General features: G+C 34.2%; 5 protein-coding genes, 1 long non-coding RNA gene and 1 other non-coding gene across 10 annotated transcripts; 6 read left to right on the forward strand and 1 right to left on the reverse strand.

The window, feature by feature from the left end:
• Positions 1 to 1,070: 1,070 nt before the first annotated feature.
• LOC125202908 lies at positions 1,071 to 1,196 on the forward strand. Its single transcript, XR_007173238.1, has one exon. It is a non-coding gene; the product is annotated as a small nucleolar RNA snoR111 (small nucleolar RNA).
• Positions 1,197 to 3,881: 2,685 nt separating this feature from the next.
• LOC125205384 (tyrosine-protein phosphatase DSP1-like) lies at positions 3,882 to 6,180 on the forward strand. Its single transcript, XM_048104279.1, has 5 exons — positions 3,882 to 4,304; positions 4,914 to 5,007; positions 5,489 to 5,546; positions 5,623 to 5,666; positions 5,746 to 6,180. Exons 1-5 carry the CDS (start codon positions 4,078 to 4,080, stop codon positions 5,923 to 5,925), a joined length of 603 nt encoding a protein of 200 aa, XP_047960236.1. The 5' UTR covers positions 3,882 to 4,077; the 3' UTR covers positions 5,926 to 6,180.
• A 2,005-nt stretch (positions 6,181 to 8,185) lies between these two features.
• LOC125202789 (ubiquinol oxidase 4, chloroplastic/chromoplastic) lies at positions 8,186 to 11,281 on the reverse strand. 2 transcript variants are annotated; one of them, XM_048101254.1, is made up of 9 exons: positions 10,958 to 11,281; positions 10,487 to 10,691; positions 10,205 to 10,298; positions 9,743 to 9,858; positions 9,281 to 9,389; positions 8,931 to 8,999; positions 8,742 to 8,813; positions 8,610 to 8,657; positions 8,186 to 8,525 (listed from the first exon to the last, which is right to left on the reverse strand). In XM_048101254.1, the coding sequence occupies exons 1-9, from the start codon at positions 11,116 to 11,118 to the stop codon at positions 8,302 to 8,304; spliced, it is 1,098 nt and encodes a 365-aa protein (XP_047957211.1). In that variant the 5' UTR covers positions 11,119 to 11,281; the 3' UTR covers positions 8,186 to 8,301. The 2 variants fall into 2 exon arrangements, with proteins under 2 accessions (XP_047957211.1, XP_047957212.1); XM_048101255.1 differs by having other exon boundaries at positions 10,487 to 10,688; positions 10,958 to 11,280.
• Positions 11,282 to 12,665: 1,384 nt separating this feature from the next.
• LOC125218338 lies at positions 12,666 to 14,901 on the forward strand. The gene is made up of 4 exons (XM_048119991.1): positions 12,666 to 13,260; positions 13,429 to 13,878; positions 14,165 to 14,453; positions 14,526 to 14,901. The coding sequence occupies exons 1-4, from the start codon at positions 12,841 to 12,843 to the stop codon at positions 14,660 to 14,662; spliced, it is 1,296 nt and encodes a 431-aa protein (XP_047975948.1). The 5' UTR covers positions 12,666 to 12,840; the 3' UTR covers positions 14,663 to 14,901.
• Positions 14,902 to 15,515: 614 nt separating this feature from the next.
• LOC125208268 lies at positions 15,516 to 16,444 on the forward strand. Its single transcript, XR_007174078.1, has 3 exons — positions 15,516 to 15,707; positions 15,985 to 16,182; positions 16,296 to 16,444. It is a non-coding gene; the product is annotated as an uncharacterized LOC125208268 (long non-coding RNA).
• A 1,276-nt stretch (positions 16,445 to 17,720) lies between these two features.
• Positions 17,721 to 22,476, forward strand: LOC125201458 (EH domain-containing protein 1-like). 2 transcript variants are annotated; one of them, XM_048099579.1, is made up of 16 exons: positions 17,721 to 17,891; positions 17,993 to 18,072; positions 18,692 to 18,760; positions 18,860 to 18,917; positions 19,191 to 19,246; positions 19,325 to 19,367; positions 19,450 to 19,511; positions 19,786 to 19,911; positions 20,031 to 20,133; positions 20,264 to 20,313; positions 20,702 to 20,830; positions 20,918 to 21,169; positions 21,275 to 21,354; positions 21,683 to 21,809; positions 21,908 to 22,051; positions 22,131 to 22,476. In XM_048099579.1, the coding sequence occupies exons 1-16, from the start codon at positions 17,807 to 17,809 to the stop codon at positions 22,314 to 22,316; spliced, it is 1,650 nt and encodes a 549-aa protein (XP_047955536.1). In that variant the 5' UTR covers positions 17,721 to 17,806; the 3' UTR covers positions 22,317 to 22,476. The 2 variants fall into 2 exon arrangements, with proteins under 2 accessions (XP_047955536.1, XP_047955537.1); XM_048099580.1 differs by having other exon boundaries at positions 19,792 to 19,911.
• A 305-nt stretch (positions 22,477 to 22,781) lies between these two features.
• Positions 22,782 to 23,618, forward strand: LOC125200983 (cytochrome b561 and DOMON domain-containing protein At3g25290-like). Of its 2 annotated transcripts, none has more exons than XM_048098840.1 (3): positions 22,782 to 22,941; positions 23,011 to 23,250; positions 23,311 to 23,618. In XM_048098840.1, exons 1-3 carry the CDS (start codon positions 22,795 to 22,797, stop codon positions 23,539 to 23,541), a joined length of 618 nt encoding a protein of 205 aa, XP_047954797.1. In that variant the 5' UTR covers positions 22,782 to 22,794; the 3' UTR covers positions 23,542 to 23,618. The 2 variants fall into 2 exon arrangements, with proteins under 2 accessions (XP_047954797.1, XP_047954805.1); XM_048098848.1 differs by having other exon boundaries at positions 23,318 to 23,618.
• Positions 23,619 to 23,748: the final 130 nt, after the last annotated feature.

Consider the following 23,748-nt stretch of genomic DNA (forward strand, 5'->3'; position numbering starts at 1 on the left):
GAATGTTTTTTTTATATCAACATAGTGTATTGCAAATATCAATAATATGACATAAGAATATCAACACTAGTACAAGAAAATATCAATACATATTTGTTGAGATTTTTACATGGTTTTATTGAGATTTTTTGTTCTATTTGTTGATAAAAATCTGGTTTTCAACATTTACGAAAACTAAAATAAAAAATATCAAATTTCATCATCCAACTTCGTCGGAACATATATAATTGAGATCTCGTTGGAATCCTTATAAAATTATCTTTAATTGATATATTTTTTGCGAAAAAATAATTTAAATCGAGAGAGTTACGTAAATTTAAAGTTTTAAGATGATTTTAATGAGAGAGAACTGACATTAATACCCTCTTATTTTATTTATTAATTTTTTAATTAAAAACATAATTCATGTGGCATTATTTCAACCACTAAATCTTCTAATCTAATTGCAAAAATTTAGTCTTAGTTTGGGATTGCTTATTAGTTAGCAATTGATCACTTCTCTATCTAACTATGTGCAACTAAAATCTTATTATTATTATTATTATTATTATTATTATTATTATTATTATTATATACTCCATCATCTCAATTTATAAGTAACTAAAAAAAAATAACTATTCAAACTATGAATCATATTTTATATGCCATGTTATTATTATCTCAACTCTCCAGTCCTAAATACTTAACTTAAGGAATCCTATTTCATTTACTAGAAGAAAATATAGCCATATTTTCTAATTTATTATTTAATTAAAATATTAGTTAATTTACAATTAAATTCTAGTAGTAATATTCAAACACAATATAAATAACTTCTCATTACGAGTCATAATCTCAATAATTTTGAAGGCCCAAACTCTTTTGGGCCGCAGAGAGTGGGCTTGTTTGGAGGGGCATTATCGTAAATAGCAAGTTTAGGGTTCTTGCAGAATCCTCTATTTAAAACCTGCGTTCATTCTCCACCATCATCAAATCGTACTCCGTCCACTTCGTGTTCATTCAAAAGCTGTTAATTTTCGTAAATTGTTTATTTGTAATCTTTTTATTTTTTTCCGAATCTCCTCTACTTATAATTGATGAACGGGACGGTATTTTGATTCCGTCTCGTCTTTGAGGAAGAGGTATAAAGAGGCCGGCGAGATATCGTTTCATTCGTCATTTTCTCCATTGACGATTCGATTGTTGCTCGTCCACATTTTTCGAATATTTTGCACGATTTACACATTTTAATTTCGATTGATTTTTGACGAAATGGCTTCTTTCTGCCGCTTCGGAATTCCATTGCTACTTTAAATGAAACCGACAAATTATTCTTAGATCTAAAATATGTAGTCATATATTTTGATGAATTTCATTTCAGTTGTGCATACGATTTTGACTGGATATTGGGTTTGAAAGCTTATACTCCCTTTTTGTTAAACAAAATTTCTCTTTTCCTATAAAAATTTCAATTTTATTTTGACCTCTTCCTCTCGATTCAAGGTTTACCCTCCTAAGGTTAACAAAATATGATTTGATTCAATATAGATTCACTTGCAAATTTTGAACTTGTCTACACGTGTTTTGTTTTGGTGGTAATATGATATAATAACAAATGGAATATTAGTAAATTGTGTTTCTGGTTGAAAAAATTAAACCACTAATAATAATTAACTTTGTGATTGGATTTATTTTATTATTAAGTCTCAAATTAGAATCCAGTGTATAAAGTACCAACACATGGCGTTGTTTAATATACTAACAAATTTGAATCCGGTGTTAAAAAAAACCAACAAACTCGAAATTGGCGAAACAGCTTAATCGGACTTTATATCATGGATATTTTGAATTATTTAAATTGGACTTTAATTACGGATATGGAACATGAAATTTGAATATTTTGTAAATATTTAATGTTTGAGAAACATGATAAAGTCTGGGGTTTTTACTAGTGATGCTTATGTTGGAGAACAATTCATAATTTTCTGAAATTAGGGTTTAGGTATAGACTAATAAAAGAATACTAATTCTTACTAAGAGAGTAATTTTTCGGAAATTTATTCTTAAATAAAATATTAATAATTCTGATGAATGAATTAAAATAAAAAAATAAAATTACTTTTCACTGAATGAATGTTTTTCAGTCTACCATGGGATAAATTTTGAAGAATGATCGGATGTCAACAACAGTAATAGCAAGTACTATTACTGCAGTACCAGTGTACCACTACCTCTTTCTCATATTAAATGCCACATTTATTGCTAGCTGCTGCATGTTTATAAGAGATGTAAAGAAATATGGGAGAGATGTAATGAAATGTGGGTTGAATCCAAGTGTCATATTTAGTGTGCGTGGTATATGTTTTAAGAAAGGTAAAGAAAAATGGTTGAATAAGTTAGTGGATTATGAGTCTCATTTATATAATTATAATCCCTCCATCCCACGTTATTTGGTGTTTCTTTTCGGCACAGAATTAAAAAAAGGTTGTGTTTAGAGAGTTAAATAATGTAGAAGAGAGAATAAAGTAAGAGAGAGATGAGAGAGAAGGTAAAGTAAATGAAGGAATAAAGTAAGTGTCATATTTTTAGCTAAGAAGATAATTGACTCAAGTAACTTGGACAACAAAAAATGGAATACGATTCAAGTAACTTGGGAATGAGGGAGTAATTAAATGTGAGTAGAATTGGTTGGTGGAAATATGAGGTCTATTTATCATTTATGTTTAAATTAAATGTGATTCTTGTTGTAGGACGGACCTAAATGATAAGATGTGACACTTATTGTAAGACGGAGGTAGTACTATAAATCAAATGCAATATCTAATTATTCTAAATATCTTAAATTTAAATATGATAGCAAGAGAGGAAGGTAATTAAGTTGTCGCATTTGACCCTTTCTACGGATCTTATTAGAGGCACACGAGCAACGTGAGAGCGAAAGTAACCGCCAAAGTAGAAACTAGGTAGTAGTATTCAATTCTTACGATATTAGTAGTATTCAATTCTTACGATATTAGTAGTATCTCATTTTTTACTGATTCAAGTTTTAATAAATTATTTAATTTTGTAAAAAGTAGTGAGTAGAAAAATCAGTAGAATCTAAATTTTAATTTTATAGTATATTAAATTAATAATAAAATATACTCCCTCCGTCCTACATAATTTTACTTGATCCGGCACGGGTTTTAAGAAATGTAATGGAAAGTGAGTTAAAATAGTTGGTGGGATGTGGGTCCTACTTTTAAAGTATTGGTTTTATAATATAATGTGAGTAGGAATGAATTAGTGGAATATGAGATCCATTACCAAAAATGGTAAAAGTGAAATGAGTAAAATTATGTGGGACGACCCAAAATAGAATATTGGATAAAATTATGTGGGTCGGAGGGAGTAAGTAAAATGAATTGATGAAGTACACTCCTTCCATCCATTAAAATCAGTGCAATCTTTTCATTTAAGATATTCTAAAAAAATAGTTTCATCTAAAAATAAAAAATTTCTTTTAAATTAGTATAGTATATAATTCATATTTTATCTTTTTTATTTTATCTATTTTTTTCTCATACTCACACGTTAATCTTTATTCACTTTATTTTCTCATTAAAATCTGTGTGGTTTATACTTTATCCATAGATTTATTGAAAATATTTATTTCGTCTCATTACGAGTGATGAGGTTATTTTGGAATGTGATTTAAGAAGTTGATATTAAAGAATTAAGTAAGATAGATTAAATATGAGAAAGAAAAAAAAATAAAGAAGTGAAAAAAAAAAGTTTGTGAGAATAAAATAAGGAGGTAAATAAAATTTAAAAATCAAGATTTAAGAAATTAACAAGATACTCACGGAAAAAAGCAAAAGTTAATAAAAAGCCCCTGACCCTGAGGCGCAGCCGCGATTGAACATTCCGTAGTCATCTATTTTGACGATTGGATCTTCAAAGATTCCAACGAATCAAACCCTCTCTATATTTTTCCCAAATCCAAATCCTATTCCTCCTCAATTTCATTTCTCTCTCCTCATAATCTCAACGCATCTGTGATCTGTCCATCCTATTCTCCACACTCCGATCAACCGATTTTGGGCGTGCGTGACTGATATGAGCATCCACAATTGCCGCGGTCCAATGTGCCTCAAAACCATCCAACCCTCTCACGCCGCCGATATGCCGCCGGGGATATCCGCCGCCGCCGACGCCAAGGCTGAAGAGCACCTATTCGTGCCGCCGCTCAACTTTTCTATGGTGGATGACGGAATATACCGCTCCGGATTCCCCGACTCTGCTAACTTTCCGTTCCTCAAAACCCTAGGCCTCCGATCGATCATGTAAGCTCAATTATAATCCCTCTTTTATTTCCAGAATACTGCCCTACCGGCTTTGGGCACGAATTAACGCCCAATTTCGATTAAGCTAAACTTCCTAACATCTTAATTTGACCAATTAAACTTCCTAACATCTTAATTCGACAATAATATGTTCATCCGAATTGAACCGATTGTGTTTTTTTTCTTAAATTTTATAGTACTAATAAAGAAAAATAAAGCATGGAAGCAATGATCTTAATATTATAAAGTTTTATGGAACTCTTATTGTTTAACTGTGCTAATTTACAACCTGGTATACAGATATACATGTTGTTCTTATGTTACATTTGTTTATGTTGGATGTATATACAAAAATTGTAGATTATAAAATTTGTTCACTGTTACGTAATCAAGCTTATCTAATTATATCTAAGGGAGAAAGTATATGTGGAAGTTTAACTTAATTGATAACGTAGTTGCTCAGGTAGATTGATTCTCCTACGAGGTTTCGTTACCTCGGTGGGAGGTATGTTAATTCGTGCCTATGGTATGGTGGGTAAATGAGCAGTTCTGCTTTCTTTTATAACTGTTATTTATAGATATTGATGTAAAACTTTTGTGATATTGAAGATACTTGTGTCCGGAGCCTTATCCTGAAGATAATATGCAGTTTCTCAATGCGAACGGAATTCGTCTTTTTCAGTTCGGCCTTGAAGGATCTAAGGTAGTTTTTATTCAAATTGCACATAATTTATGTCTGCAGGGCGTCGTTGGGGTGGATAATTTGGTTTGAAGATAGAAATACAGAAAAATATGTGTGAATTCGTTTCTTTTCCGAAGGAGTGCTATAGTGAATGTTATTTGATATGTTCAAAATGTCTTCTGTACTGTCTGATGAAATAAGGTGTGATGGTGCAGGTTCTGATCTTCTAAGTTTTTGTATGTTGGCTATCAGTCTATCCCCATTTGTGTTTAGCTGTTCTCATTTGCGAAATCCAACTATATAGCTTTCTTGGTTATTTAGAACCCTTTGACACAAGGATCAAGTGGTTATATACTGAAGGAAGATTGTTTTCAATTCAAAATGTTTTTGACTTGTACGAGTACGAACTAGACATTGTCTCTAAGATTCACAAGTAGCCTAAATAGCACGTATCATTTGCCTTGAGTAATTATTTGTTCTTACATACAACTATTATATGCAGGAGCTATTCATAAACATTCCAGAGGATTTAATTCTTTCTGCACTGAGAGTGCTAGTAGGTATGTCTACTTCTGAATCTAGATGTATATTTACAATGATTTGAATTCTCTTTAATCAATCAAACATCCTCTGCAGATGAAAGAAACTACCCGCTCCTAATTCACTGCAAGCGAGGAAAGGTACTTGTATATTATAGCTCTCTTACTAACTATTCATGATGTATTGGTTTCTCAATGTATCTGCCTTCGTTGAATGCAGCACCGGACTGGTTGCCTCGTGGGATGTCTTAGGAAGTGCCAAAATTGGTGCCTGGCTTCAATTTTTGACGAGTATCAGAGGTTTGCTGCTGATAAGGCTAGAGTTACAGATCAGAGATTCATTGAGTTGTTCGACATTTCCAGAATAAAGAAGCTGGCGACCTCGCCTCCATACATATAACGTTACCCAAGACCGTGATTCATCCTGATGCGAGAGATCAATGCACTTTCTTTAAAACACCCCACTCTTCTGGGATAATCCATTTTAGAGGAGAGATATACTACTTTTCGTATTTTTTTCTTCTCCATTTTTCGGGAGTTATAGGCTATATAGCTCATTACTATCAAAATGAATCCATTGATCCCGTTCGTCATTGTTGGCCACATTTTTTCAGCTGTGCTGCAATGATTAAGAATGTTCTGTTATTAATCCAAATCGCAGCATGTGACAATGTACATATATTTCATTCATATTGTGTACAAAAACAGACTCAATGAATTTGAATCAACCTCAATGAAGAAATTTTAGGTAGTTGATTTAGATAAGTTCAAATAATATGGTTCTTTTTTTGTGAAATCTTACATGTGACCGACTCAAGATCCAGAAAAGAAAAAAAAGAGATACCCAACAATCCTAATTTGACAAGAATAGTATCTTGAATCTGTTACACATACATCATGAACTAATTTCCAGTTCAAAACATGCAAATATATTATACTACCTGTCTTTGTCAAAAACCTAATTCAAATATTGTTCAACATTTTCGTGGGGTATCTGGTCAAAGTTCTAACAGAAAGTGTTTGTCCAATTCCATTCAACCTATGCTTTTTGGATAGTAACTCTTATCCAACTTTTTTGGTTTTATGAACAAGGCATTGTCAATGGTTGAATACCTACTAATAAATCACATTCCTCAAGTTAACTTTATCCAGCTTTTTAACAGATGGCTTCCTATCTCTAAATCACATCCGTGAGTTAACTTTATCTGAATTTCTATCCCATGAATCAACTTTATTATGATAATCAGTCTTATTCAAAATATCCACTATTTTGGATGGAGTGTTAATTACATAGTTGGTTACCGAACTATGGTATTTGTATCAAATTTGTTACTATATTAGGTACTCCCTCCGCCCCAAATCACTACCTCCGTCCCAACTCAAGTGATTGACTTGTTTTCAGCACATATAGAAAGTAAAGTGAGAAAAATAATAATGTATAAACTACACTTTTAACTATTTATTAGTATTATTTTCTCAAAACACGTGCTAGAAACAAGTCAATAATGAGCTACAACGGAGAGAGTATGTTTTGTTTCAAAATGAGTACGGAACGTAATATTTATGGTTTAATTTCAATTTATTTAATTATATACTCCATTTTATTTCATATTATATGTTTCAGATGTTTTTATCCACGTGAAAAAAAAATTGTTTTGGATATCTCTGAGCTTTGAGTTGCTCTTAAAACTTGAATTCCTAAATTCGTGATACTTTCTCAAATTAAATTTAGTTTAGTGCAGTCTGAGTAGTAGTATCTTTTTCAGAAAATAGTTTGTTATATGTCGTATTTAATTGTGCATTTACTGATTATAGTGATAATTTAGCATAGAATTAGATAGTCGATGGGTCACAATCACATAGTTAAAGCATCCGTGAGAGCAATAATGCGCACCATCGAATGCATAGATTTGTACAGCACAAGTTTTAACATAAAATTAATGAAGTATTAAATATATATATATATAGGGGTGCACTAGGGTGCCACCATAGATAGGATAACATCATACCACCAATATAGTCCGTTAGATCTCATCTATAGACGCCTAGGATTAAGTTTCGTGAAAAAACACGGGTTTGCAAATATCTGTATTAGATATTGCAGTCGTGGTAAACTGCAATATTGTTGTAGTAAGATTGCAATATTCAATGAACAACACTGCAATCTGGTAACGTAAAATTAAAAATTTCCTATTTTACCCCTCCGTATTTTTACACGTGGCAGCATGACAAGCACACGATTTTTAGATCCAATGGCCTAAAATGGTGATATGGTGTTACAATAAAGAGGGTTGTCATCTTAGTATATCCCTATATATATATATATATATATATATATATATATATATATATAAAATTAGGTTATTATTAGATGAGTGGTTTTCAATAAAGTATTCCTATTAGAAAAAAAAAATTAAGGCTATTATGAGATGAATGGACAGATTGGAGACAAATTAGTGGATCATGTTACTAAAACTGAAAATAAACTAATACTTTAATGAACCAAAATGAAAAGGAGAGACCAAACATTAGTTATGGACAGAACCTGCAACTTTTCACAAAATTCTAAAATAAACACTCATTATTAGACAAATTTTTTTTGCTCAGATAAGACTCAGAGAGCATGAATAATGTGAGAGAAGAGTTTTGCAGCAGAGACGGAACAGTGAATTGGTTTTCTTCTATAATGAAAGGATAGATGAACATAAGTACATATCATTTTCTATGAAGATTTACTTATTTGTATCCTAATAATCCGATTTTCCGGGTTAGCAGGTCATATTTTGGTGGCAGGTGGTGGTTCCGTAATAGATTTCTTTATACAATCGGCAAGGCCTGCGCAGTCGGCTTCAGGCAGAATACAGCCTGTGTCATCTTCCAAAGCATCACCGGTGCAAGAGTGAGGTGATTGGAGATTACCATGGGTTTGGCATGCCTTCATCGTCTTGCAATGTTCCGCTTCATCTTCTCTTATGTTGCAAAATACATCATACAGATTGTCTGGAATCAAGAAACAAGATAGCTTCTTTATATACGTATACAATTTCAGTGAAAATAGCATAAAACGTGTATTACTATCCTCACCTATCTTTGGTCGCCGAGTATTGGGAGGTCTTGAGGTTTGGAATTCATCTGACAAAGTGACGCAACACTTTCAAAATGGTGAAACTTAATGAGTGCAGCTTGCGAAGGAGGGATATCCGAAAGTATACTTACCAAACAAGTACATGTCATCTCCGGTGTAGTATCTCACTGCAACTTCAGGCGCAGGCAGTCTCTTCAACTCGTCTACAGATGGACGTATATGACAATAAACGTCAGTTGTATGACTGTATTGCAAATTACTCAACAATTATGGGGAGCATAAAGCAGAGGTAAGAAGACTATCTTGTTATGACTGCATACCTCCTTGGCTCTTGATAAACTTGTCGTAAGTTTCAAAAGCATGACTCTCCACGCATTCTGAGAAGTGATCTGCAGACATTAACCGATGTTAGTAAAACTTAACCAAGAAGCCTTTTCAATGAAGAAGATGTCATATATATGAGGGTATAGATATGAGAGTCGAGAGTAAGTGAAAGGTTGTGAGACTTTATAAATCGTTTAAGATCATCTGGTCTGAGCTCTAGGGGAACCCGCTAAACTAAAACATGTTTTCAGAGATCATATGGAAGTTCAAGTGCTCGCACATTAAAGTTAGACATGAAGCTAATTCATGGCCAGGTATAAACAAATTGTTAGCATCAAACACTTACATGCCATTCTTGGACTCAATATGTATATAAACACAGTCATAAAATAGTAAAAGGCCGCAATGTGTTGAGCAAGGAACCTATCAACCCACCAAGAATTCCCCCCTAATTCCTGCGAAGAGAAACAAAGAAAATTTTAACTCAGTTAAGGAGGCTTAAGAGATTAAACCAATTACTCTGTCCAATTGACCTTACCAAAAGGCTCAAGCAAACAAAGAAAATGATAATAGTGAACAGAAAAATGAAGGTAAGAAATAGACAAGCTGTAATAAATGAGAGACTAGGTTGATAGCGTACTCAAATAAATAGACAAGCTGTACATAAAAATTATGTGAACTACAAACAAGTGCATTTTCTCAACATCACTTAGGACATATCAATGGATGCATCTTATTAAGACGAACAAATACACAGTAAGACCAAATGGCAAATAACAAATAAAGAAAGCAAGTAGAGGAATATTACTTCCATAATAAGCAAATGATGCATCTCATTCCAACTCTCAGCAAAGTGAACTTTCAAGTAGTCAGCTCGTCGCCACCATCCAAAACTCTCGTACATGTGCAACACTGACACGAAAGCTGCCATAACAGAAGATCCCCAACTTCTCATTAGGCAAAGAAAAATGAATGAAATTAAATATTCACAATCTGCAAACTGCTTTTTGTAATGTAAGTTGTCAAGAGTGCCATCTCTAACACATCACTGATGAAATTGCATATTCAGTACTCTGCTCTTTAGCTGAACATAATAAAATAGATATATTATCTTCATTCAAGCATCTGAATCCCGACACATTTTAAGTAGTGTCAAACACAAGTAAGGAGACACTAACAACCAAAATCGTGAAGTTTTAATCGTTTTGAGAATTGAACCAAAGAGTTCAATCTACAAAATCAACACCTATGAAGTGCACAGAGTCATTACCAAAATAAGGAACCCTTGCAATGGTTTCAAGAACATAAAACCTTGCATAATCACGATCATGGTACAAAGTGTCGAGGATCTTTATCACCGATTCCTGAAATTGTAAACGAACGTAATCATAACCTGAACACAGAAAACAATGCCATAAATAGTACTCCGCACAAGACTTGAGTTAGATGACGCTCAAAAGAATAATTCAACTATCATACTCAATTACACATATCTTCGATTATTCAGATCAACAGCATAAACATTAGTAAATGTATATCAATATATACTCACTGTGAGAAGAATATTGATAGACTGCTCCAATTTTATAGTCCACTTCTCCAAACCACTGGAGGGCGGGGCACCATCACTCGGCGACGCGCCAAATGTCCCTTCCTTTTCCTTCTCCGGGAAACCTTTCGGATTAAATGATTCCTCCACTACCACTTTCTCTTCATCCTCTTGCAATATTGTAGCTACAACTCTAACCAACCTTCTACTTTCAAATAAAGAAGGACACAGTCAACACACAGTTCACATAGTGCCAATCAGTGATACTGTCACAAAATTGAATTATACTACATCAGATGATAAAGATTCATTTCCCCTTTCTATATACAAATCAAGCTTCCTTGTTTAATATAACTGGAAATCGAGCTACAAATCAGTCAACTAAGAATTTCAATCAGCAACCCCCAAAACCCCAACTAGAGCAAATCAATTACACAACCAAAAAATGAAATGAAGGAAGCTAAAATTCCATACCCGGAGGGGCGTGGTTGCGAGGCAGAGCGAAGATTGAAATTGGAAGGCAGGCGAAGAGGGTTTACGGAAACAGAAGAGAATCCGAAAGCGTTGGATTTGCGGAGAAAGGGCGGCGAAATCGGAATTGGTGAAACGTGGAGGGGAGAAATGGAATTCGCCATTCCTTGCTTCTTGCCTCTAGAGTCTATCCTAGCTTGCTCATCTAAAGTGGGTCACCTATATATTCAAGCGAGGTGCGAATCAGATATCAATTCTGCTTCTGCTACCAAAATTGAAAAAAGCTCAATCAATGTCACACAAATGAAGTACGAATATTGGGGGTGACACCTCGGAATATATTATACTTTTGTCTTTTTATATCCAGATATTTGATCGCCGCCAAAGCCCCAATTCAGGCTTCACTTATGGGCTTTTCTGGTTATTATTGGCCTATGATCTGGAAATTACTGGGCCTTATGTTTTAACACTAATGTTCATATAACTATGATTTCTTAATTTATTAATTGTACGAAGATAAGAGTTGCATGGAAATAAAAATATGATTATTTACAAATTACTGAAAAAATTACTAATTTGGAAATTAACCGGTTATATTATGACTTGTACATTTTTTTCGCAATTGTCTAAATGACAAAATGTTCTGATCAATGTGACTGAGTAGATGGAATAATTGCAAAAATACAATATGTTACTCCCTTCGTCTCATAATAATTGTCACTTTTTTTCCATTTTGATCCATCCCATAATAATTGTCATACTTCATATTTACTATAATTGATAAGTAGATCTCACATTCCACTAATTCATTTAACTCACATTTTATTACAAAATTAATATTACATCCGTCCCACATTTGTAGTAACATTTAGTAATGGTACGGGTTTTAATGAATTGGTAAAGTGTGTAATTAATGAAATGAGAGGTGGAGTGTGTAATAAATGAAATGAGATGGTGGAGTGAGATGATGGAGTGTGTAATAAAATGAAGTGAGTTGGTTGAAGGTGAGTCCCTCTTTGACTTTTTAGTTTTTTATTTTTGTTTTGATTTATTTTAATATAAATAATGATATTTGAGTGTAATTTTAGTGAATAATGGGGTAAAATTTTATGTGCAAATATGGTAAAGTCTAAATGTTACTCCAATGTGGGATGGAATTTTATGGCAAAAAATGAATCTCATATTACACTAACTTCTCATACCAACTTTTATTTAAATTTCTTAAAATTCGTGTCCACATTAAGAGTGACGATTATCGTGGAATATGAGAGTATAATACTATTGAATCATTTTCAACTTTATAGTAAATGCCACCTTAAATTGACCAAATCTTGCAATTTTTTGGGCAAAATATTTAAAAACAAAAGTATGTTGCAATTATAATGAACATGATTACATGATATGATACTTATGTGATATCAGGCACCTGGATATTTATACTCGTGGATCATATTTCATATATACAGCGACCATACACTTGTTTAAGTTAACAGTAGTCATTGTCGGAAAATCAACCTTAAATAATTGAGCACGTGTCATCATCCAACTAACCATTGTTACCCCAACGCCACTCTCATCTTTGTCACCATGCAATCCGTGAATTATAGTACTAGTGCTTTCTCCTCTTGGTTTTAGACAAACTGAACATCATTTTCATGTCATCTTTGAAAATAATTAAATTAGCTTTCAAATAATCCCCAAACGCAATAAATTACTCCTAACATTTACTCCAATCAACTCGACAAACTCTCAACTCAATTCGCCACCTCGATTTCTCTTTACTCTCTCATTCGTCGATCAAAACAAACCTTGATTAGCATAATGCTTTAAATAACAATAATTTAGAATCCATTAAAAAAATACAAATATTTCCATAGTTGGGGAAGATGGAGGATGAAGTAGTAGAGATTCTACTGCCGAATAACAAACCAAAACCGAATCTCTCGCGGCGAGATTCCTGGAACGAAGCGAATATCGAGACGAAGAGCTACGGATCGGGTCTGAAATGGGTGTTTCTAGATTATTCTAGTCTGTGGCGAGCTTGGCTGTCGTGGTCCGTGTTTTTCGTCCTCAACATCGGCTTCCCCCTCGTATCCCACTTGGTATTCTCCTGCTCCGACAGCGATCCCAGCCACCAGAGGCCCTTCAATGCCATCACTCAGCTCTCCCTCTCCCTCTTCGCCACCATCTCCTTCCTCAGCATCTCTTCCTTCGCACGAAAATACGGCCTCCGCAGGTTCCTGTTCCTCACTAGGTTGTCTGAAGAATCTGAAAAGGTCCGCCACGGCTATGCTCACCAGCTTCATGTAAGTCTCACCAGAACTCCACATCAGTATGACTGTCAACTAAAGTCTTTGATTTTGAGAATTTGACTGTCAAATACAGTTCAACTGTATTTATTACTAGTTGAGACAGTAATTATATACTACTGTCAGCTTTACTTATTTCCTGATATGGGACGTGGTTTTCACCAGACATCGATGAAGCTTTTATCGGTGTTCGTGCTCCCTTGTTTCATGGCGGATACCGCATACAAAATATGGTGGTTCAGCACAGGAGGAAACCAGATTCCATATCTGTACAACATCTACTTGAGCAAGTTTATCATCTGCATCCTCCTCATGTGCTCGTGGCTATACCGCGTCTCAATCTGCTTCCTCGTCTGCGTCCTCTTCCGCCTCACCTGCTATCTCCAGCTCCTCAGGCTCGACGAGTTCGCTCAGCTCTTCGAAACAGAGTCCGACGTGGCAGCCATCTTGGTTGAGCATCTCAGCATCAGAAGAAACCTCCGCATCATAAGCCACCGTTTTCGCCTCTTCATCCTATCCACTTTGATCCTCGTCACCATAAGCCAGTTCGCTTCGTTGCTTGTTATCACAGAGCCTAAATCCAACGTTAACATCGCCACAGCAGGGGAACTCTCGGTAACTCTACGTCTTCTTCTCTTTAGTACTTTGTCTGTCCGCAAATAAGAGGCTCACTTTGAACTTGCTCGGGTTTTAAGAATTGTGATCGAAAATCAGGTGTAAAAAGTTAGTGGAACATGGGTCCAACTTTTATATATTAGCTTTATATATATAATAAAATGTGAGTGAGATAAAGTTAGGAATGTGACGTATATTACCAAAAGTAGTAAAAGAAGAAATTGGACAATTATTCAGGGACGGGAGAAAATGACAAATCTAATAGTAGCAGATTTGATTGTTGCAGCTGTGTTCGATCACGTTGGTGACGGGGCTCTTCATCTGCCTTCGAAGTGCTGCGAAGATCACGCACAAGGCGCAATCAGTTACGTCTCTAGCGGCAAAATGGCATGCCTGCGCCACGATAAGCTCGTTCGATGAAGTGGACGATGTGACTCCTCCTGGTCAGATTGCTCCGGCCGCGGCAGATTGGGATACGGATAATGAAGAGGGAGATGGGGATGATGTGTTGGATAACACCAACTTGGTTCCAATTTATGTCAATACTATTTCTTACCAGAGGAGGCAAGCTCTAGGTATGTTTGTAGTACAATATTTAATTATACATGTGTGTTTTGATTCTTTTGAATTTGATGATGTTGATGCAGTGACATATTTTGAGCACAATAAAGCTGGAATCACAGTGTATGGATTTATGCTGGATAGAACTTGGCTGCACACAATATTTGCCATACAGCTTTCTCTCACACTTTGGATCTTGAACAAGACTATTGGGATTTCATAATTTTAATTAGGAGTTACTATTTCAAATGGTGAGGTTCAGTTTTTGTGAAATTACTGCTTTATTTCTCAAGGGTACTTAGTGTTAGAAGAAGTGTTGTGAGGCTTTGATTTTGTTTGTAGTGAAATAACATGGTATATTTAACTTTCTCTAAAGATGATAATTGTATTACATGGTTGTATTACTTTTTGTGTGATATGTGATACACTATTGTCCAATATATTGTACATATATTTAGACCACATAGTACTCAAATATTGGTTATTTATAATAAAATTACATGCATATGATTGTGGGGTGCTCGTAATTCTCAGATGATATTTGATTTTTCTATATTGCATTACTATTAATTTGGAGAAGAATATATAAAGTGAAACTATTTGGTTACTTACCAATTACCATACATGCATAATTATAGAGGTGTACTTTAGTATTTATTTAAATACAGAGAAATCTTGTTCTTTTAATCTGTAATTAAATGCCGCTATTACTTCTTTTTTTTTCGGACAAAACCTTAAAACATCCAGCCAACGCCTGCAAACTACGGGTTTTTTCTTTCTTTTGTTTCGTCTTTTCTCTCTATCGATTAGTGTTAATTGTGTCTAGACTCAAACTCAGAAACAAGAGGCAAATTAGCAATCATTAGTTAAGGATCCATGGCTGTAAGTGTTTCCCTTTGTACCTTCTCTACAACATAAAACCCAATTTAAACATTTATTTAGGGTTTGTTTGGCAGAGCAGTATTGATCTAACAAATTAATAAGATAAGACAAAATAATAAAAATACACATTTTAGATTCGATAACTCTTATAGAAGTGTTGATCTAACAAAATTAAATTATTGCATTAGTCTCACGAATCAGCGACTGCTGCGAAATTCCGGCAATGGGAAGAAAATGCTCTGAGATCAGGAGAAGGATTTACGGTGAAATTCAACAAAGTGAATGAGGAAAAAGTACACTCAGCCCCGGTCAAGTTTTCCTTTGTGCAAGTGCCACTACAATTTACCACCAATCACCAAGCTAGCCAGGGAAATAAGATGAGAACGGTATGCTTTCTTTGCATATTTACCGAAAAAGAAATCGATTAAACTATGTTTCTGTGATGAGAAGACAAATATAATAGAGTATTAGATCTTCTTGTTTCTATTTGTACCTTCTCTACAACATAAACACAAATTAAATACATTTATTTAGGATTCGTTTGGCAGAGAAGTGTTGATCTAACAAATTAATAAGATAAGACAAAATAATAAAAGCACACATTTTAGGTCTGATAACTCTTATAGCAAGTGTTGATCTAACAAAGTTAAATTATTGCGTCAGTCTCACGAATCAACGTTTGTTCCGAAATTCGGGCAATGAGATGAAAATGCTCTGGGATCAGGCGAAATATTTACGGGGAAATTCAAGAGAGTGGAGGAGGAAAAATTACACACAGCCCCAGTCAAGTTTCCCTTTGTGCAAGTGCTACTACAATCTACCACCAATCACCAAGCTAGCCAGGGAAAGAAGACGAGAAGGGTATTGCTTTCTTTGCATGTTTACCACAAAAGAAATCGATTCAACTATATATCTGTGATGAGAAGACAAATATATATAAGTATTGGAATTATTTTTTTTTTTGTAATGTGCAGAAATGTTTGCTGGCTGTTTTGAGAAGCAAATGTTGGTGTTGTAATGCAACAAATGTTGAGGGAAAGTTTCAAATTTGAGGGACTATTGCAGAAACGGTTCAAATTTGAAATTTTCTTTTAGAAACTGTATTTGATCAAAGTCCAATTTACGTGGGTCATAGCTGTCTGATTTTTTTTCAGCTTATTAAACTGGTTTTAAGCATACAATTATTTTAGACCTTTTTTAATCTCAAACAGTGACCATACTAATTATTACCATTTAATTAATTCTATCCTTCTATCTCTCTCTTTGTTTTAATAAAATGATTGATGACACATTTTATTATTCCAATCATCCAACCAAAACATTATACTATGTCATTTTTTTAATTGTTTTAAGCAACGTATGATGATTATAATTTTTAAAAAAATGATAATCATATAAATATTATACACAAATTGAAAAATAGAAAATATAACAAAATGTGTATTGGGATTCATAAAAGTGTGAGATGTAAATAAAAATTGAAATTTCTACAAATAGACTAAAATTGGTATAGTATCTATTTGTAGAAAATTAAAAAACATACAAAAAAATACTTATTAAACACTTATCGTAATACCAAAATAAAAAATTGACAAACCAATCATCAATGACAAGAGACAATTCGCATCAAAATCTTAACTCTGGTGGAAAACTAACGGTATCCAAATTTAAATGTTTGTTTATCAACATTCAAATGATACTATAAAAAAAAGTCAAAATGGCATGCCAAAAAGATTACTCCAAATACGTAAGATATATAGTAGTAAATTTTAAAATCTTAATTGTGGGGGGAATCGCAATCTTTAGATTTTTCAAATATTCCAAGTAATTAAAAGTTTATCTCATGCTATACACGACAAAATTCTATATATAATATATGTAATTGCGTTACTACGCATGATATTACTTTAATACGTAGATATTTTAACATGTGTTATACAGATTTTCTTTGAGGTGAATTTACATAGGAACATTTACATTAGGATAAGATTCCAACATACATTATATAAGAGCTTGTTTGTTTGTACAGAAAGTAATATTGATGAAGGAAAGTTATTTGAATTTTGAACACATATTAATCAATTAAATTTAATTAACTAAATGACACAATGATTGAAGTTTATTAATTAAAATAACAATAAGATTTATTTAATACTAAGTTATTAATCGAGAATATAATTATTAATTTATTATTATGATTCGTAATTGAAATAATTATATTAAGGTTTTCATAATAAAAGCACGATTACAAATAATTATTAATTTATTATTATAATCATAACAATTCAAAATTTTAGTTATTTGAGTTTTATGTAATCATAGCTAGCAACACGAGTTTTGTTTAAACTGTATAAAATTGGACTAATCGAACTACAGGGAAGAGAGAGAGGATGGTCCATAATATTGGTTACTGAATTCCCTCTTTCACGGTTTTCAAATTCACAAATTTTATCACCAGCAAGCAATTCAAATTCTCGCCGGAGAAATGGAAATCGATTCAGGCTCGATAAACTTGTATTCCAAAGAGCAACACAAAATGTATCAAACTTGGTTTAACTTTGCCGATTCAGGTTCTGCTTCTTTCCTTTTCTAAAATTTGTTTTATTTCCTAGTTGCAATGTTTCCGTTTATGGAATATTAGCCGTGTAATTCAGTTTTTTTGTGTTTACAGATCGAGACGGCCGGTTAACTGGAAATGATGCGACGAGTTTCTTTGCCATGTCGGGTTTAGCGAAACCTGAGCTCAAGCAGGTTTAGTATACTGATACGAGCTCCTCATTTTTTTTCAATTTTCTCCGTTTTGTTTGATTTATTGTGAATAATGATTATGCTTATTGAGGTGTGAGTATCGATTTTAGGTATTATTAATATTTTAGGTGGATGAAGCGCTAGAGTTTGTGATTTTCGATTTTAGTTGCTGGATGTAGCGCAAGAGTTTTGTGATTTTCTAGAAACTATTGAACGAACTTCACAAAAAAAGCATTAGTTCTCATATCTATCTTGTGCAGATTGAAAGAGCTTCTACTTTCACCATTTACAGAAAATTCCGTTTGTTTGTCTAGTCTTCAATTTATTAGAGATGAAAATTGGTATAGTATTTATATGCATACTCTAGATATCAGTAAGGAATACGGAATGTGTAGAGCTCTTTTCTTCTTTCTGAAATGATCATGTAAGTTTCCCCACTTATCTTATATAAATGAAAGAAAACATTATCCGCTTTCTTTTGAATTTTTTTGACCAGCCGGCAGCCTGTATCTGAGAGATCAGCTATTGCTCATTTCTCATCAGTCTTTTGTAGTATTACTGTGTTTCTACCCTGCAGTTTTCCTCTTTGTATCATCATTATTTTGCATTGTTGTAATTTTAGGTCTGGGCAATTGCTGATTCCAAGCGACAAGGATATCTAGGTCCGAAGGAATTCATCACTGCAATGCAGGTTCTAGTCAATTAAGAAAAACACTTTGAGATTAAAAAAGTTATGCATGATTCCTGATAACTCATATTCTGTTATTTTGTTAAATGATTCCTTTGCCAGCTCATATCCTTTGCACAAGAAGGAAATGAACTAAACTCAGATATCCTTAAAAGAACAGGCAAGTGGAGAAACATGTTACCTTTCATCAAAGTAATATAGTTAGTACTACTGGAACAATTAAGCCAGCATTATGTTATTCGTTATATTCATTTTATTTGTATTTATTCTTTCTTCTTTCTGCTGAGAACTGCATTTTAATAGATGCAGCAGTCTGAATTTTGGTTATATAATTGCTAAGTGATGATTGATGATAAGAGATATCTTCCATGAAAACTTCTTTTCTTTTTCTCATTTTCATTATTCCAAGATTTCTTACCTACAGCTCTTGCAGGCTATTTGGAGACACTGGATCCTCCACAGATGGCAGGTTTGAATGCCTTTATGGAAGTAAGTACACTAAACTTCTTGCTTTCGTGATAGAAAGTAGTATGCTCCAATAACATTTATTTTACATCTCTTACCCAGAACAAGACTTATCAAGCATCAAACAAAAATTCTGAAACCAATGGTCAGTGACGGCTTTAAATTCAGTTTGTCAATATGATACTACTAGCATTCTTCCGAAAAATATCGCTAACACTATATTGCAGGTAACATCCATCAAGCTCCACCAAAACCAATGAGTTCGTTTGGCACAAAGTCTAGTAAGAAGGTAACTGCATTTGGAGTAACCTTGTTGTGTTTATCATTCTCCCTCCTGCATCAAAACTGGTGAATAACCATATATGTGATGGCACTATGCTAAACAATTTTAGCTACAGGCAATTTGAAATAGTTAACGATTTTGATTTCTCAAGTCATAGTGGATTTGTGAATGGAATATTAACTTAAAGTGTGTATAGAGTTTCTATCATGTTGCGTGTCTTGCTTGTGCACATATGCCCATTCAACCTTGAAGAGTAGGCTGACTTGTTGCTTTTATTAAGTTACAGAACCATACTTCCCTCAATTCAGTCACTTCAGTGGTTGATGGCTTGAAGATGTTGTACAATGAGAAGCTGAAGCCACTGGAAGCTATGTACCGTTTTAATGATTTTGCATCCCCACTTTTGGTGAGTCATTTATACAACAAAGATACACATTGTTATTTCTTTTCTTGTATGCAAGTTTTTTATTCATTATTTTATGAGAGACATTGGCTGACCATGCTTGTACTATCTCTACTTTCAAGACTACTAGTGATTTTGATGCAAAACCGATGGTCATGCTTTTGGGTCAGTATTCAACTGGGAAAACAACATTCATAAAGCACCTGCTCCAATCCAGCTACCCAGGTTAAATACGCTTATTTTATGTTACAGTAAATGATACTAATAAAATTTATAATTGCTCCTGTATTTTTATTCATTTATGCTTAAACATGCTTTCTATTTCTACTAAACATGTTTTATTCTTTCTTTATAGGGGCTCATATTGGACCTGAACCGACTACTGACCGATTTATTGTTGTCATGGTACACGAAAATCATGATCTGTTTCTATATATAATTTTTTATGTCTTCCTTGATTGAATCTAAAACTGGTGTAAGATGTGATTTTATGCATGCTAAGAAACAGTAGAATTGAAATTCATGGTCATCTTCTTCAAAAGTAGAATTGTGCTTGTTTCTCTATTTGTAATCTTAAAATGTACTGTTTCTCATTTTTTATGCATATTTGTTATGGCAGCTAGAAACATGATCCTAATAGAGTATGTTCACATTTTCAAATTGATTGATTTTTTTTGGCTAGATTTTTGTTAATCAATTAAAGTTTAGGTGCAGTATGTTGTTTGTGTTGTTAAGTTGCTTTTTTCTATTCAATTTGTGTTATGTTTGACACACTTCTTGTTGATGTCTTCAGTCTGGGCCGGATGAGAGGAGCATCCCGGGAAACACTATTGCTGTTCATGCTGACTTGCCATTTACTGGTTTGACTACTTTCGGTGGATCATTTTTGTCCAAGTTTGAGTGTTCCCAAATGCCACATCCAGTAAGTTTTTTCTGTCATGCTAATGTGTATCATTATATCAAATCAAGCTTTCCTCAATTTATTTGATGCAACTTTATTTGGTTGTAGCTGCTTCAACATATAACATTTGTGGATACTCCTGGGGTTTTATCTGGAGAAAAGCAACGGACACAGAGAAGCTATGATTTCACAGGTGTCATATCATGGTTTGCCGCAAAATGTGACTTAATACTCCTCCTCTTCGATCCCCATAAGCTTGACATCAGTGATGAGTTCAAACGTGTAATTTCATCCCTTCATGGTCACGATGATAAGATACGTGTTGTTCTGAACAAAGCAGATCAAGTTGACACACAACAGGCAAGTTCTTACTAATCAGAGTTGATTATTTTCTACAAGTTTCACTATGACTATATATGTTTTTCTCATTTAGTTTAACCGAAGAACCTTTTGATTCACTTGCAGTTAATGCGAGTCTACGGTGCTTTGATGTGGTCACTTGGAAAAGTTCTGAATACTCCAGAAGTATCCCGGGTCTATATTGGGTAGGGTCATCTATTGAACTTTTTTTTTGGCTAATTTGACACTCTCTTATTGAATTCCAATCTTATTTCAAAAACATGATACGATTAAATGATCAATGGTTGGACTCGCAGCAAACTAATATTATGTGGTCTGTGCTCTCTAAAAAACTACATTTTGGTCCATCTGTGGTATATGCTTCCATTGACATTAGTCTTCTTCTTTCCAAAGGTCTTTCTTTTTTCTACTCATTGACTTATAAGTCTTCGTCTTCTACATCTTGGATTAGGTCTATAACCAAAATGTCACTTTTTCAGTTCTTGATTGATCTTTTATACATGATTCTACCAGATCGTTTAATGACAAGCCTGTGAACGAAGCAGCTACTGGCCCTGTAGGAAAGGAACTGTTTGAGAAAGAGCAAGATGACCTCCTTGTAGACTTGATCGATATACCCAAAAAGGCTTGTGATCGCCGGGTAAGTAGATCTTTAAATACCTCAATTCATTTCTCTTTTTGGTTTGGTAATGTAATCTAATACCACTAGTTGTTTTTCTTTTAAAAATATGTTGCCAGATTAACGAGTTTGTGAAACGCGCTAGAGCGGCCAAGATCCATGCTTATATCATTAGCCATCTCAAGAAAGAGATGCCTGCGTTAATGGGCAAATCTAAGGCTCAACGACGACTAATGGATAATCTTGAGGGTGAATTCGAAAAGGTACGTCTAATCCATTTTTCCCTCTCTGCTTCCCACCAAAATGCACTTGAATTCTTTGTGACACAAATCTTGTGTGTAGATTCAAAGAGAACACCATCTCCCAGCCGGAGACTTTCCAAACGTGGAACAATTTAGGGAGGTCTTGAGTCGCTACAACATCGACGACTTTGAAAAGTTGAAGCCAAAGATGATTCAAGCTGTGGACGACATGCTCGGCTATGATATTCCGGAGCTATTGAAAAACTTCAGGAACATATACGACTAGGGCCGGTAGGAAATCTTCAAGAAGGCTTGAAGTTGTAACTCGGAGATGTATTACGCAGCTCAAGACATAATATCTCTTTCTATGTTGTTGGTTTTTTATAAACATAAGACAAATCACTATGAGGATGAAAAGATTGACAGAATATATGTTTCATTTCTTCCGTGCTTATGTGAAAAGTTACCTGATAAAAGTGTTGAGTTTCTATATTAGGAGGTTGTAGGAAAAGAGAGATGCTGAAGATTGGAATAAAATCAGACAGCATTATGATCTAAATGATTGGCTGACAAACATTTTCCCTCTCAAACAAGTAAAGGATATCACACTATTTTTATTACAAAAGCATAAGAGATGGCTCTACTGTACACAGCAGTAGCTGTCAATACATAGTTGTGTTCAACTTCAAAGTTTACAGAAAGGCAACAACAGAGTAAATCATATTAGCATGAATTTCCCTTGTATCTTACTACTACTTTCCACAATGTGTGCTGAGGCTCTACCTTCACTTCACCACAACCACCAAGAGCAACTCAAGAACAACGCATCTCTGGAGAATCGAAGCAACGGGATCACTGGAGCCTGGCCATCGAAGCAGCACCAGTACTACAAGCATCGCGCCTTGAGAAGAGTAAGCTACTTTTGATTGATAAAAACATCTATCAAACCCCTCCAATCTGATCACATCAATCAATGACAGATCCATGGAGCTGTAAACATCATGGGGTGGGGAGTCCTCTTGCCGATAGGCGCAATCATTGCACGATACTTTAAAGAATCAAGCAACGATTGGTACAATCTTCACATCATGTCCCAGTTCTCAGGGTTCATTCTTGGCACGCTCGGATGGGGTATCGGAATAACCATCAAGAATGAACATCACCATATGAGCAGCCATGGGATTCTTGGAACTTTAATATTTGCACTGGCTACTCTTCAGGTAAAAAACATGAACATTAGTTAGTCTTGTATTCAGAGACATTTGTTCACATTGGATCAGTTGTTAGGCATGTGTTTGCAGCCGGATGAGGAACACGAAGGCCGGAGATATTGGATCATCTATCATAACGTACTCGGCTATGCCCTCATTGTTCTCATCATTGTAAATATATTTCAAGGTATTGGCAATCAGAAGACGCCCAAGACATGGGATTTTGTTTATGGTGCTGTTTTGGGAGTTTTGGGTGTGATTGCTCTAGCTCTTGAGATTCTCAGATGGATATATGTATAGATTCTTCACACCTTGCTATTTGATAGCATGAAAGTGTATTTTTTTATTTAAGGAGAGTAGAAAACGGTGATGTTTCAGTTTTATTCTATGCATCTTCATTCAATTCAACAAAATTTGCAATGTATTCATGAACTTTATCTAGTTATTAGTATGGAATTTTACAAGTAAAGGAACTTGAGATTTATATGATGAACCACTGCGTAGTAG

This window comes from Salvia hispanica, chromosome 1 (assembly GCF_023119035.1).
Source record: "Salvia hispanica cultivar TCC Black 2014 chromosome 1, UniMelb_Shisp_WGS_1.0, whole genome shotgun sequence".
Taxonomy (NCBI): domain Eukaryota; kingdom Viridiplantae; phylum Streptophyta; class Magnoliopsida; order Lamiales; family Lamiaceae; genus Salvia; species Salvia hispanica.